The sequence below is a fragment of the Artemia franciscana genome, chromosome 10, assembly GCF_032884065.1.
Source record: "Artemia franciscana chromosome 10, ASM3288406v1, whole genome shotgun sequence".
Taxonomy (NCBI): Eukaryota; Metazoa; Arthropoda; class Branchiopoda; order Anostraca; family Artemiidae; genus Artemia; species Artemia franciscana.
In genome coordinates this window covers 7,390,244-7,405,073 of record NC_088872.1, presented here as the reverse complement: position 1 = coordinate 7,405,073, position 14,830 = coordinate 7,390,244, and the positions used below count along the sequence as shown (strand labels likewise).

Sequence of the window (14,830 nt, the reverse complement as noted above, 5' to 3'; positions counted from 1 at the left end):
ATCAACCTAGAGGGGGATATTGAAATTAAAGCTAAAAAACTAAAAAGACCCTCTCTTAACAACAGGAGAAAACTCAATCAAGAAATTCTCTGACCAAATGCCAATTTCTTCGTTAAAGTGGTCTAACAAAATCTGATAGAGTAAAGACTGCAGAAGTGCAGTTTTAAGTAAAAAGAAAGAACGAAACATTTTCCAGATGTATCCAAGCCAAGAAACTTTCATTGCTCTTAGGAAGGCTGAAGCTTTAGTGAAGAAAACAGTTTTGAAGGCCAAACGCTCAGCCTGAATGCCTTTCATCTGAAATTGACTTTAATGTTCCTTCAAGTAAAATTCATTCGCTTATAAATCGAATGGCGAGCAATAATAAAACATATAATTCAAAGATCCCGTGTCTTACAACAAGGAAAACCACTTTAAAGACCGGCAAAGACATTACCGAAGCATTTGCCGTTCGTTTCAAAAAAGAAGTTCCCACAGCTCATAGAGGAAGGCCTAGAGTATGCAAATTGCATGAGAAGAAAAATTTTAAGAAGGAACTTGTATGTATGTTAACCAAATCCGAGCTAAAAGAGTCTTTAAGGCTGTCCAATCTCTTTTCAGGAAAAGGCGAAATAAGCATCCAATGGATCGTAAATGCAGGTGAAACTTTTCATGATGCCTTACTTCATGTAAATAAGGACACACAGACTACAAAAAGAAGACTATTTGAACAGATAGCGCAATAGTCTTCGTTGTTTCCTCTTTTTCATCAGCTAAATTAACAATATCAGCAGCAACTTTGATAAACCAAAAAGAATAAAACTGAGATACAAGAATCTATCCTAAGAGAAGGAGGACAATTTCAAGAATTTCTGCTCATAGTTTTCTTTTGAATTACGAACAGTTTATGTTATTCTCTTTTTAGTGAGTTTGGTTAGCCTGATTATGACTTAATGTGGTCTATGCCTATTTTCTAATTGGGTTTAATCGATCTTTTGAATTCGGGTTGAATTTGCTAAAGTACTTGGACGTATTTAAGAAAATTTGAGATAAGGGGCTTTTGTTGATCATCAAAAGTAGTTAAGTAGGCCTAGTAAAACACAGAAATGTATTTAGCCTATAGCCTTATAGGCTAATCTTTCTTAAAAGTAGGCTAGGCTGTTTTAAAATACTGACTGTCACTACACCTATTCAAAGGATAGTGACCTTTTATGATTTCTGCAGTATATATTACAAATAGTAATATTGTAATATTACAAATAGTAATATTAATAACAAAGTAATAACAAATTGTAATATTACAAGTAGTTGATATATGGGTAAAATTCCTTTGCTTAATTTCTATTTATGGGATTTCAAATATCTGTAAATGTATTGCTTGAACATGGGGTAAACTGGTGATATGGCTTAAATTTCTCCCTTAACAACAAGATTTACATTGTCAAAAACTGAAGAGATTGAAAATTCAGTAAATTTATAGCAAACCATAGGCTATAACTGGCTTTATATTAAGTAAATATAATACTTTATGCCTTTTTTATGCTCTTTATGAACATAATAATCAGTTCTACCTTAAATTTCAGATTTAAGCACTTTTTAACCTAACTTAAACTAATCTTTTTATAAATAATTTTAGCACTGAGAAAGTGTAGTATTATTTTGGTGAAAACAGTGCAGAGAAAATTTAGTATTATTTGGTCAGAAATGATGGATAGCTTGTACTTTAATTTAAAATTTATCATTTTCAAAAGCTTAAAAAGTGCTTAAATTTAAATTTGTGTTAGAAGCAATTATTATTTGATAAAGAACATAAAAAAGGCATCAATTGGTATGGTTGCTTTGTTGGTAAGTCACTCATATGAACTGTTGTAATTTTTTGAAAATTTGTCATATTTAAGAGCTAAAAAAGGGCTTAAGTCTGAATTCAAGGTAGAAGCTATTATTATATTTGTATAGAACATAAAAAGGCATCTAGTTGTATATTCACTTAATACTAAAACCAGTTATATGGTTTGCTCTAAATTTACCAAAATTCAAATAGCCTAAATATTTTTTTCAGAATTAGGATAGGCATAGGACCTGTCATGTATGCAGTCTTTGAAGCTGCAATAATAACAAAGGGTAGACATAGTAGCTTGATGATAATTTCCTGGGGTATATTTGCCCTTGGTTCATTCTTGAAAGTTTCATTCATCCATCATAAACTGTTTTCCAAGATAGCAAGAAGCCTATAGCCTACATTAGAATTGTACCAGTTAGCTTAGTCAAAATTTATAAGGTTATAAAAATGTGTTAATTCATTTCTTAATTATTGATAAAAGCTCTTGAAAAATTCCTATTCTCAATTCCTATTATTGGTAAATAATAGGAATTACATTTTCAAAAACTAAAGCCATTGAAAAAAGAGATTAAAAAACCAAAATTAAGGTAAACAGTCTTCCTTTTCTCCTTCTGTCTCTTTTTTTTTATGTGTTTGTGCTGTTGCATTGGTGATTTCTCTTTTCATAATGTATATACATATATATATATATATATGTTTTAGAGCAAAATTAAGGTCTATACTGGATCTGTGGTGTACTGTTTAGAGGATAGTAAAACTTTGTTTCTATGTTAGGTCTAGTGAAATGCTGTAAAAAGAGGTGTGCTGGAGATATACAATTTAAGCCCACTTGGTAATAGTGACTACAAGATTAATCCTGTAGTTTAAATCTGACTCTAGCAACTTCAACTAGAGTTTACAAAGTGGCTGGGTGTGATAACATTGGCCTCCTGCCAAGGCACTCTCATTATGAGGTTTGCATCAGTGGTCAATTGAACCAAATAGACAAGTCCTGCTCATATTTCTATTTGTCAATACACCTTGCCTCCTGATGGTTTTGATTTATCTCTTGAATATATACTTATATACTCAATATATACTTCATGTATGAAGTATATACTTCATCTTCTTTATAATTTGCACCATATTTTTAATAAGATTGTCATATTTCCTTGAATTGTCATCCTCTCTTTTAAATCATTTCCAAATAATATTTTTATTCATAACTCCACCAAAATCACTTATGAAGTGTGATTTCTGGATACTTTGTTCTAATTTGGAATCCCATTTTGAACATAAAGCAACTTCAGAAATGATAACCTTTAATGAATTACAGATGTGTCATACCCTCTCCCTTTAATATAAATGTTTAGAGGAATGAATTTTTAGGGATGACTTATCATTCCCAATGTTTTATTATATACACATTAAACTTGAATATAAAAAATAAAAGTCAAATGAGAGTATAGTAGCCTTCCTCACATTTAAGAGAGGATAGAATCAAATAGTTCCTAGCAATAAACTGTTAGTTAAGATCAACTCTTGTAAATAGAAACCCAATTTTTAAAAGTAACTTTTAGTGAAAACCTGTAATACTACAAAAGTTGTTATTTGTGCTGGGTATGAATATACAAAAGCATTAATTTTAAAGTTGATCAGTCCTGTGGTGGCGCAGTGGATTTGACCTTAGCTTGGTAATATGGGAACCAGAGATCAAGTCATGCTGCAGGAATGCACTGCAGGGCCAATGCAGGGACCTTAGTAGTCAAGAAGCATCATTAATTATTAAATAAAGTTGATCATCAAAAAATATTAGCAAATTAAAATTTTTAGTTTTTAGTAATAGGAATCCAACCCTGCATAATGGATCAAAGAATCATTTGACCAAGAAGAGTTGTTGAGAACATAAATAGTAATTTGTAATATAGCATTTACATAGAGTTGGTGATTTTTGTTCTGATTTAGTTGTAGGAGTCACTAGTATCATGTATTGGAGATTGGACATTTTTGAACATTTTTGAAGTTTCAACCTGTTTGGCAAATAGATGGGTTTGATCAAACTGTTCAGCAAATGGGGTTTAAAAATTAATTTGTATTTAATTTAAATTGTATTAATTTATTTTAATTAATCAATTTATTTATTTGTTTAATTTTAATTTAATTGTATTTAAACATTTAACTAAGCTATTAAAAAAAAAAATGAAAGCTGTTCCAAACTTGTCAACTCACAAAAATGTTCACTTTTATCAAGCTTTTTTTTCATGCCTGAGGTGAAAGAAATTGAGCAAGATTATCATTAAAGTTTTCATTTATTAGGGATTAATAAGCTACCTGTTCTTTTGTAAGGAATTGAATAGTCACTGAATTTTTGCCTTTTCACACCCATCACAGTGGTGGCACCAGTAGATTTGAAATGACATGTAGGTGGTATTATTTTAAGGAATTTATTACTATATAAACAAGCTGTTAATGAGGGAAATTTAAATTAATTACTAATATCAAAATGATTAAAATATGTTGTAATCAAACAGTTTGTGGTAATGAACTGTAGTAAGGAGCGACCCGGCTCAATAGTAACCAAAACTCTAAAAAATGGAATTTTGATACCAATAGCTACATCAAAAGAATCGCATTTTAATGCTGGTTTTAAATATATAAGTTTCATCAAGTTTAGTCTTACCCATCAAAAGTTACGAGCCTGAGAAAATTTACGTTATTTTAGAAAATAGGGGGAAACGCCCCCTAAAAGTCATAGAATCTTAACGAAAATCACACCATCAGATTCAGCGTATCAGAGAACCCTATTGTAGAAGTTTCGAGCTCCTATCTACAAAAATGTGGAATTTTGCATTTTTTGCCAGAAGGCAGATCACGGATGCGTGTTTATTTGTTTTTTTTTGTTTTTTTTCCCAGGGGTGATCGTATTGACCCAGTTGTCCTAGAATGTTGCAAGAGGGCTCATTCTAACGGAAATGAAAAGTTCTAGTGCCCTTTTTAAGTGACCAAAAAAATTGGAGGGCACCTAGGCCCCCTCCCATGCAAATTATTTTCCCAAAGTCAACGGATCAAAATTCTGAGATAGCCATTTTATTCAGCGTAGTCGAAAAACCTTATAACTATGTCTTTGGGGACGACTTACTCCCCCAAAGTCCCCGTGGGAGGGGCAACAAGTTACAAACTTTGACCTGTGCTTACATATAGTATTGGTTATTGGGAAGTATACAGGCGTTTTCAGGAGGATTTTTTTGGTTGAGGGGAGGGGTTGAGAAGAGGGGGATATGCTGGGGGAAGTTTCCATCGAGAATTTGTCATGGGAGAAGAAAACTTCCATGAAGGGAGATCAGGATTTACTAGCATTATTTAAAAAACAATTAAAAAATAAATGTGAAAAAGCTTTTTCAGCTGGAAGTAAGGAACAGCAATAAAACTTAAAACAAACAGAAATTATTACCCATATAAGGGGCTCACCTCCTTATGATACCTAGCTGTTTACACTAAAGTATTTTTAGAAATTTCAACTATTTATTCTACGGCTTTTGTGATTCAGGGGTCATTCTTAATGAATTGGGATAAAATTTAAGCTTTAGTGTAAAGAGCAAGGTACTGACGATGGGGTGAATCCCCTCATATATGTAATAAAAACATGAGAATACAAAAGTTCTTTACGTAAGCTAATTTATAAGTTACGTAAATCTTTTACCAATAAAAAGATTCGTAAAAAATTAAAAGTTCTAGTTGCCTCTTTAATTAACCAAAAAATCGGAGGGCAACTAGGCTTCGCCCCCGCTCTTTTTTTCTCAAAATCATTCGATCAAAATTATGAGAAAGCCATTTAGCCCCCCCCCCAAAAAAATATGCAAATTTCGTTTTGATTATTCCTCTGCGGAGAGCCAAAATCAAAACATGCATTGATTCAAAAACGTTCAGAAATTAAATAAAAAAAACGAGTTTTTTTAACTGAAAGTAAGGAGCGACATTAAAACTTAAAACGCACAGAAATTACTTCGTATATGAAAGAGGCTGCTTCCTCATCAACGCCCCGCTCTTTACGCTAAAGTTTTTTACTGTTTTAAAAAGAAGAATTGAGAGAAAGAGTCAAACTTTAGCGTAAAGAGCGGGGCGTTGATGAGGAAGCAGCCTCTTTCATATACGAAGTAATTTCTGTGCGTTTTAAGTTTTAATGTCGCTCCTTACTTTCAGTTAAAAAAACTCGTTTTTTTTATTTAATATTTAGAAGGATCTGTGTTATCATTGCCTGTCTAGAACAAGGATTTTTATTTAATGTAAATAAGAAATAGAATTTTCACATGATTGGGTACTGCCTTAGTTCCCTCTGTCCTAACTCTCCCATCATGAAGACATGTAAAACTTGGTGTGGACAAATGTAAACAAAGTCCTTGAAATGACACACACATGAATCTGAAAATGTTTAGAAAATCAATTATATCCAAAACAGTAAGGTATCAAATCATCATTTTATTTGCTAATTAAGCTGCATAGATGTTATTTTAATAGTGTAAAGTACTTCTTCTGTGACTTTTTTATTTGACCTTAGTTTTTGGCATGAATGTAAAAAAAAAATTATTTACTTTTGTGCATGGTTCAGTAACTTGGTAATGACTAAAGTAGTCCCTAGAATACCTGAGACATTAATGATGCTGACAGGAAATTTTTGTTGAAAAAAATCAATTCAAAGTACATATATATATATATATATATATATATATATATATATATATATATATATATATATATATATATATATATATATCAGAGAATATTAAAAAAAGGCTTGATGATTTGTGGTTTTTTGTTTTGTTATTTTTTTCCTTTTTATCAAGACTAATATGTTTGACTGTCTGAACTTTAATTTATAATGTATACCAGCATCAATTTTCTGTTTCTTTAATTTTTTTTTTATTGAAACTGTATATTTGCAAAGGTCAGCTTCTTGTACACTCATAAAACTTTTTGTTTTATCCACAGGTTATCACCAGATAAATTTTTGTCAATTCTCCATTGCTAACATCAAGATCAGTATATGAAATGAGTGTTATAATCCGCCTTCAAAATTTGCCTTGGAGTGCAAGTGCTAGTGATATACGTCAGTTCTTTAGAGGTCTCTCAATTCCAGAAGGGGGTGTTCATATAGTTGGGGGAGAACATGGAGATGCATTTATTGCTTTCAGGTATAGTGTATAGTTCTATTGTTCAATACAAACTTTTTACTGCAGTTTTATGTTGTGATTTTTTTAATTTAATGTAGACCTCTTTGGAAAAGTTGTGTAATAAAAGTAGCTTGGTGGTACATCTATCAGAGAAGGAACATCTGTTGCATACTTGGCATATATCCAAGATTGCTGAAGTTCAGATTGCACTGCCTATGTTGGTTTCATTCATGTATTTTCATATATATTAGCACAATGAAAGCTCATCAAAGGTCTAAAAAGCTTTTAAAATGTCAGTATTTGATTTTCTACCTTGACAGGACAAGAGGTTTATACTTAAGACTGGTTCTAGAAACCCCTTCTATTGCCCCCTTTCATAAGAATTGTGGTCTAAAGTCCTATTTATTTGATAGAGTATCAAGTAAAATTACTTTACCTCCCCATTCCCTTGCAAGGGTCAGATTGTGTCCACTATATGGTTGATACTGAAATTATTCTTCACTATGGGTAAAGAAAAGGGGGGGGGATTTCTTTTAAATTCTCAGAGATTCTAGTCTTTTGTCTATTAAAAATGAATTAAAAGAATGAAAGATGGTAGTCAGAAATGAAAGTTCAGAATATTATCTTCAGAAGATGCCCAAGACTACACTATACACAAGAAGAATGACTTTATGGTAAAATTTTCATTATATTAAACAAAAGCAGTCACTTCAAAATATATTTAAGACAGATATGTAGAAATTCTCCCTCCCTCAAAAGAAAAAAGTTAGATATACTTGCAAAGACATTTGAGGAAAATTTTCAAATGATATTTCACAAAATCTACTACACTAATTTCATAAAATTTGACTTTTGTTCTTGTGCAAAAGAGCCAATATGGACTTTAATTGTGGGAAGTATCCCAAAGTCCTTAGTGGCACTTGTATTTTAGTGCTAGGTTTTGTAGGCTGATTCATCACTGGAGGCTTTTGGACAACTTGCTGATTTCTTGCTCAAGCATAAAAGGAAATACTTAACAAAGACCTGTGACCCCCTGCACCTGTTTTCAAGTCCTTTATTTGCACCATTCTGAAGCCTAGGCTTCAAACAAGAACATATAGAGGGTGTCCACAGAGTCTGGGTACATACAAATTTTATTTTTCATAGAACAAAACAATGGCATTTAATTATTATGTTTAGGGAAATAAATTTTCTATAGCATTAATTTGTCTCTCAGCATGCTCAGATAAATCTTGCTGGTTACAAGTGCATCAAAGATGAAGGGTCCTAGCTTATGAGCTTCCCACAAATCAAACCACACCACCAGCTTTTGGCAGCCTTGCCATTTGGATAGACTCATCCAGCATGGATTGTCTTGAGACCAGTATTGGGGGTTCTGTCTGTTGACTTTACTATTTACATAAAACAGAGCTTCATTGCTGAACAACAAAAAAAATTGGTAAAATTGATACTTTAATTCAATTTGCCCAAAAACCATTTGCACATCTTCATTAGTCTAGTGGGGATGTCTTCATTTAAGTGATACAATGTCTGTAATTTGTACAGATGAAAATTTTACTCTTCCAGAAGTCTTTGGTCTTCTGGAATAGGGTTTGTCCTAGACTCTGCCTGTTTCTTTAAACTTCATGACCAATTTCCTTATGGTAGTAAATGAATAGGTTGCCAATCAGGGGGCCAAATGATGGTAATTTTGCAGTAAAACCATCCTTCTCATCCACTGAAGAGTACCTACTTGATTGTTTCTTCTTTAGACAGAGCCATCATTTGATCTGGGAATTTAAAAATACCATAAATAAATAGAATATCAAAATGTGTATGTACCCAGACTTTTTAGGCACTGATTTAAAGAAGGTGTAATGTTGGGTCCATCCCCCACTCTAAGTATTGAGATTTCTCCTATAATTTCTTACATTTTTATACCATTTTTATATTTGGTTTTCTTTTATAGTTGTGCTTACCTCAAAAATGGTGTGTACCCCTTTCCCTTTATATCTTCTAAACCAAAATTTTACATACATGTCAGTTTCTTGAATTTTATAATTTATAGCACTTAATTTCTTTCTGCTTTAAACCATCAGACAGCACATCCTTTTATATTGTTAGAAAAGAAACTTTGAATTTGAGAGATTTAGCAGAATCAATCACTACATCAGGGTCAACATTAATGTATATTCTGTCCTATTTATATCCATCTTTGTTTTTGTCTGATTATATTGATGAGTTGTGAACCTTAATTATAATCTAAGACCTGGAGGGTAGTTTCGTCAAAATCTTGGGGGGGGGGGGGCAAAGTTGCAGCCAATTTTGCCAAATCAAGAGAAAACGACAGTAAAACTAAAAAAAATAAGCCATTTGGTACCATAAATGCACTATTTAGTACTTTAAAAGTACCATAAATACTTTATGCTACTATATAAAGGTAACTTATAGTACTATAAAGGTAAGTATGTACTAAAAAACTGATCTGTTTCTGTTGATGCTTGAATTATGCAAGTATATTTTAGTTTTGACAAGATTTTGAAAGAAACTAAATTTACTTTCTTTCAGTTAATAAGAATAGTTTGTTTTTTTTATTTAATACATGTGAAAAAACATGAAAAATAACTCAATGAGCTTGAGGATTTGTTTTGAAAATGTATAAAAAAAAAACAAATAGTTAAAATCAGTGTTGCCAAATGGGGTGCATTTGCGTAATTTAGCAGGCTTTTTTATGGGATTCTATGTCGAATTGTAAATTTCACAAAGCTTTCTTTGCAATTACACTGTCAGTGAATTTTCACTTTTCAAAAAAGTTGCTACCCTCACAGTGTTTTTTCTCTTATGGTTATAACAGTATCTTCTCATAACAGGCTTTTGGAAAAATTGTTTGAAAATACAAATGATCTGAACTATTGTATTGTATCTGAACATTCGTTCAAGCAAGGGGGGTGGTTCTATGGTTGTTGTCAAAGACCCTATCCCCTAAGAAATGGCACTAGCGCTTCCCCTTAAGAACCATACAAATGCACACCTGTTTATCTTAAATTTATTAGGATTGAAAACGTTGCTTTTATGCTGCTTTAAGGACAAAGAGTTGGGAAGAAAGTGCATTTTAATTTCTCACTTATTCTAAACATGCATTTTTCATTTCTTAGAGCACACTACCTTTCAATTTGCATATTAAACGAAACAGAAATATAGAAAAACCGGTTTAATATTTTAACTAATATCCACTGTTTTATTTGAAATATTATACCCGTTTTCTATATTTTTATTTTGTTTGTATACATATGTTCATTAAGATTTAAGCTTGCTATAGAAACTTTGTTGTAAAGGAAAATTTCCAAGATTACAGTGATACTGTTATCTCTAAAAGACATTTCTGACATTCTCACATATGTGAGGTAACTGTCAAAAACCATTTATTATGCTGTTCTCAAGTGTCGGACCAGCAGGATAATGTAGATTGGGAGGATTGAGTTGTGACTAGACATGACTGCAAAAAAAAATAAAGCTAAGGAGCAATAAAAATAATTCATTAAAAAAAATAACGAAATGACAAAGCAGAAGACCTCTGCAAAGCCATCATCAGCCATTAAAAAAGGCATATATAAACCAAAAACTAACTTTTTGAAGCAAACTATGTTGAAAAACTGGATGAAGAAACAATTTCTTTCCCTAGTGAGCACTATACCCTGTCCGCTGACCTGATTTGTGTTAATGCACTTTCTTAAACGTTGGTTTTTTCAAAAAAAAAATGTTTTTAAAACGAGAAGGAGTGTAAGTTGAATTTCTTTATATTTAATTATCAAAAATTTAGTTTGTAGAAATTCCCCACCATTTCTATTTAAAGTGAGGTCTTTATCTTTGTATTTTTAATTTCAATTGCTTCCCAAAAAAATTTCATTGTGTATACCTTTAGCCTGACTTTGGGCTTAAGTGTTGCGGCACACTTACTACAGCTTAAGAGTTAAAAAGAAAAATAATGAAAAACATGCTGTGATCGTAATTTAGATTTTTTAATCCAAATTTAGTTCACATCTGTAAAGTTCTCAGAGTTGGGAGTTTAATTCTCTGGCTCCACAGTCGTATATATTTCACCCTACCTGCAAGTTTCTGCCTGTGTGTACCACCCTTTTCTAGCAGCATGATTCAACATTATCTCTTTGGGAAAGCATTGGTATTGTCATTCTCTCTTGTCTAACCATTCAATGATGGATTTCCAGAATTTTTTTGCTGATAGTATATGAAATCATAGATACTTGGACACCTGATCAATTATTATTGAAAATTATACGATTTCTTTAATCTCTCGTAAGCAGGATAAAGTGGATACATCATCCTGATGACTTTGTGCATCATTCAACTGATACATACACATAGGGTGAGGGTGTCTATATTTATTCCCGAAAAACTCCCTCCCCTAAAAAAATGCTGCTCCCTCTTCCCCTTTAAAATTAAGACATAGATGCTCTTTTGTATCTCAAATCTTTCAGGATTTAAAATGAAAATATAAAAGTACTGGATAGCTTGATATAATATCAAGTAAAACCATAGATGCTGGCACACCTGGTCGCTTTTAAATGAAAATTATATGATTTTGTTGATCTCTCTTAAAGCTTTAAGATGTTCATTGTAATTACAATTTTTGAAAAGTTCAAAATTACAAAGCCTGTTGTGAATTATCACTGGTACAGGAACCTTCTCCCAGTCAAACAATACTGACAAATAATAGCTGTTTTTGGTGGAAATTAATAAATAGAATTATATAACAGCTTTTAGATAACTACAATCACTGAATCCGCCCCCTGAATTGCAAGTCCAGTCACTATTCTAAAAAAAAAAGGTTGAAGTATCTAAAATTGATCCACATAACTCCTTCCAGTACAAACTTGGATTTAAATATGAGCTGTTAGGTGCCTTAACCTCCCCTCCTCCTCCCTGACGAATAAAAAAAAATACTCTAGTCTATTTCATCACCCTTAATTAGGCATCTACACCTGGGGCTGGAAGAAACAGTAAAAGACTATGAATCTACAAATAGCTTGAATGTTAAACAATCATCAAGTAATATTAGCAGTCCCTTGATCTGCTATTTATTCATTGCTCAGGACTAGAAATAGCATTTCAAAATAAAATGGAGAAACACTTTGCAAGGATTATGTATAATAGGCCTACCTAACGTTTGATTTGCACCAGGAGTGGCGGTTGTATCACAGCTCAGGACTGGCAATTGTATTTCTGAAATCAGTTGGAACAAACCTTGCTAGCACTGGTTATATTAGGGTCTTTACTTTAAATGGCACCAGGAGTAATACAGCATTTGGACTCTTTGTTTGGTCTCTAATTTCGATACGTCCCAAATTACTATATGTCATCAATAATATTGATACGTCACAAATTAATAGCTTAAGCTTCTCTACTGCACGATGAACCTAACGTGAATATTGGAAGAACCCATGAACAGCATCAACAAAAAAGTTTTAGAAAGTTGTAAAACTGGAAACAGGCGCTAGTGTCAAAGATCGCCAATGTCATTTAGCGTTTGTTGGCTTTATTCTTTTTACTGTACCCTATACTGGTGGATATTTGTGTTCTTGGGCACTTGAAGATTTAGGAAAGTGGTAAAGAGAAGAGAATTCAATTAGGCTGACCAGATTAAAGAAAAGTTGTCTGCTTAGCCGATGAAGATTTTCTGAGCCTTACCTAGGATTACTTTATTCAGACTGGATATTATTTTTAAATAATTCTTGAAGACAAAAACAGGCTAATTAACTATTACATTTAAAGGAATTTCAGCTTTAATCCTTGTAAAATTTAGATTTATATCAATTGTTCAGTTTCCTATAAAACTTTCTACTTATTTAATGACATCGGCATATGCTATTCAGTCATTGGTGCCTGTTATTTTGACCTCTTAATTCCTGTTTTAAATTACCAAAATCCAACTCTTTAAGAAATTTTCTGTTGTTTTTTGCATCAGTAGTACTAGAAATAACTATTTTGTCTGAAATCGATCACATGCAATTATTACTACTCTCAAAACTACAAGGCTGGTGTATTCTGTTTTTACTGGTAAGCTAAGTCATTTACTACATTCTAACTTCCCGTAAATAAACGCAGTTCTAAAAAAGGCATGCTGATGAGTTCATTACTGACTTGAGTTTCTTTTATATAAGGGCGATAGGTGTCAGTATTTACAGAAATAATGAGCTAAATCTTAATCTGCTATGGAATGCTTTACTGACTATGTTAATTTGCTATTTACCGAATGAATTCGGAATAATTTACTAACTTCATTTGGATTTACCGCAGTGATATGCTGTCAATCTGCTGGTCTTTATAGTAATATTACAACGTCAATCCTTAAAAAAATTATTTTAGAGTCTGAAAAATATTTAGAACTAAATATAATCAGAAGTTTATTTACTTAGAGGTTAAATAGGAAAAAGAAAATTAGAAACTGGTAGATCCAGGGTGGTGCCTCTTCCACCTGTGGATTATTTTAATTTGGCTCTGTTTTAATTTTACTTAAATTTTTGTAAATGTTTTGAACACCTAGGTGCCAACATCCCTAACTTGGGTGCAGCTTTCGCTTACATTCATACAAATCTGTCAGGCGGAAAGGAAAAGGTGACGAAGATACCCCTCCCTCTCCCCCTCCTCGAAAAAAATTCTATAATGCATTGCCAGAGTCTAAAGAAAAGAGAATGGAATTAAAATCCAAAGTTCCATGCCGTGTCTCAATTTTTAGAATATCAACAACCATACTTTTCTTTCAGAAATTCTGACTCTTTCTTCAGACACTGAGGAGGGGACAGCCCCTTTTATATACGGGAATAATTTCTGTTCGCTTTAAGTTTTAATATTGATCCTTCAGTTTAAAAAACATACTTTTTTTATCTAATTTCAGAACGTTTTTCAACTAATGCAAGTCCGAATTTCGCTCACCGTACATAGAAAATTAAAACAAAACTTGAATATTAAATTTGGCAGATTTATTTTTTCTACCACAATCGTTTTTTTTTTCTACCATTTTCAGTAAAGTTTCTAATTTGAACTTTTCTTTAATTTCATATTCTATGTTTTTCAGTGGGTTGATGTCTTCTTCATTCTTCATGCTCAACAATTTTATGTATATTATGGAGGTTAAAATAAAGAGTGGATGAGTAAATAGGAAGGACAAATACCTACCTTTATATGTAATTTCATGGAAATGCCCAGAAATCCCGTATGCAGAGGGACTACACCCGAAAATATGCGCATATAACAGGGACTAAAAGGGCTATAACTTGATATTATCTAGTTTGATCAAACAAAATGAAAAGAACCGTTGTATCAGTCATATTAATTACAATACAAGATAGAAAAATCATTAGGGGGACCCCATTGGGTTTTATAGATGGTTGTTTCCATCCTTATAATCTACTAATGTATATTCGCGCTTTATTTATTAAAAAACTACGAAACAAAAAAAAATCTAAATCATTAACAACATCCCAGTAGGTCACATATTAACCTACTCTTGAACTGACCAACATTATATGCTACCTTTATACCCATCGGGAAAGAATTCCTCAGCTGTGATACTGCAAAACACGGAAATAAAGAACTTTGTTGTGTACCCCAAGCCTCAGGCACTATCCCCAAAGAATGCCTAGTTTGATAACACTGATAAAAAGAGTTAGATTTCTGATAAAAATATTTTTACACTCCAATGAATAATGATTCAAACATTTATGAACAAATTAGCTAGCTGATAATCTCTTAACTTGTAAATAGTTAAAATTTTTAGTTTAGCAAAGAAACTCAGTCTTATTTTTGAATTTAACATAATCTTTTAAGACACGAAAAACTTTATTGTGTAAAATATGAACTCTTTTAA

The 14,830-nt window shown here is 32.1% G+C and overlaps 1 protein-coding gene across 1 annotated transcript in view; it reads left to right on the top strand.

Annotated features, from left to right (window-relative positions):
- Window positions 1–759: 759 nt before the first annotated feature.
- The window catches only part of LOC136031718 (uncharacterized), a 49,646-nt gene continuing 35,575 nt past the window's right edge, over window positions 760–14,830 (top strand). Inside the window, exons 1-2 of the mRNA XM_065711423.1 lie at window positions 760–903; window positions 6,785–6,987. Of these exons, the coding sequence (XP_065567495.1) occupies window positions 6,845–6,987 (143 nt within the window). The 5' untranslated portion in view covers window positions 760–903; window positions 6,785–6,844. The remainder of the gene's footprint in view (window positions 904–6,784; window positions 6,988–14,830) is intronic.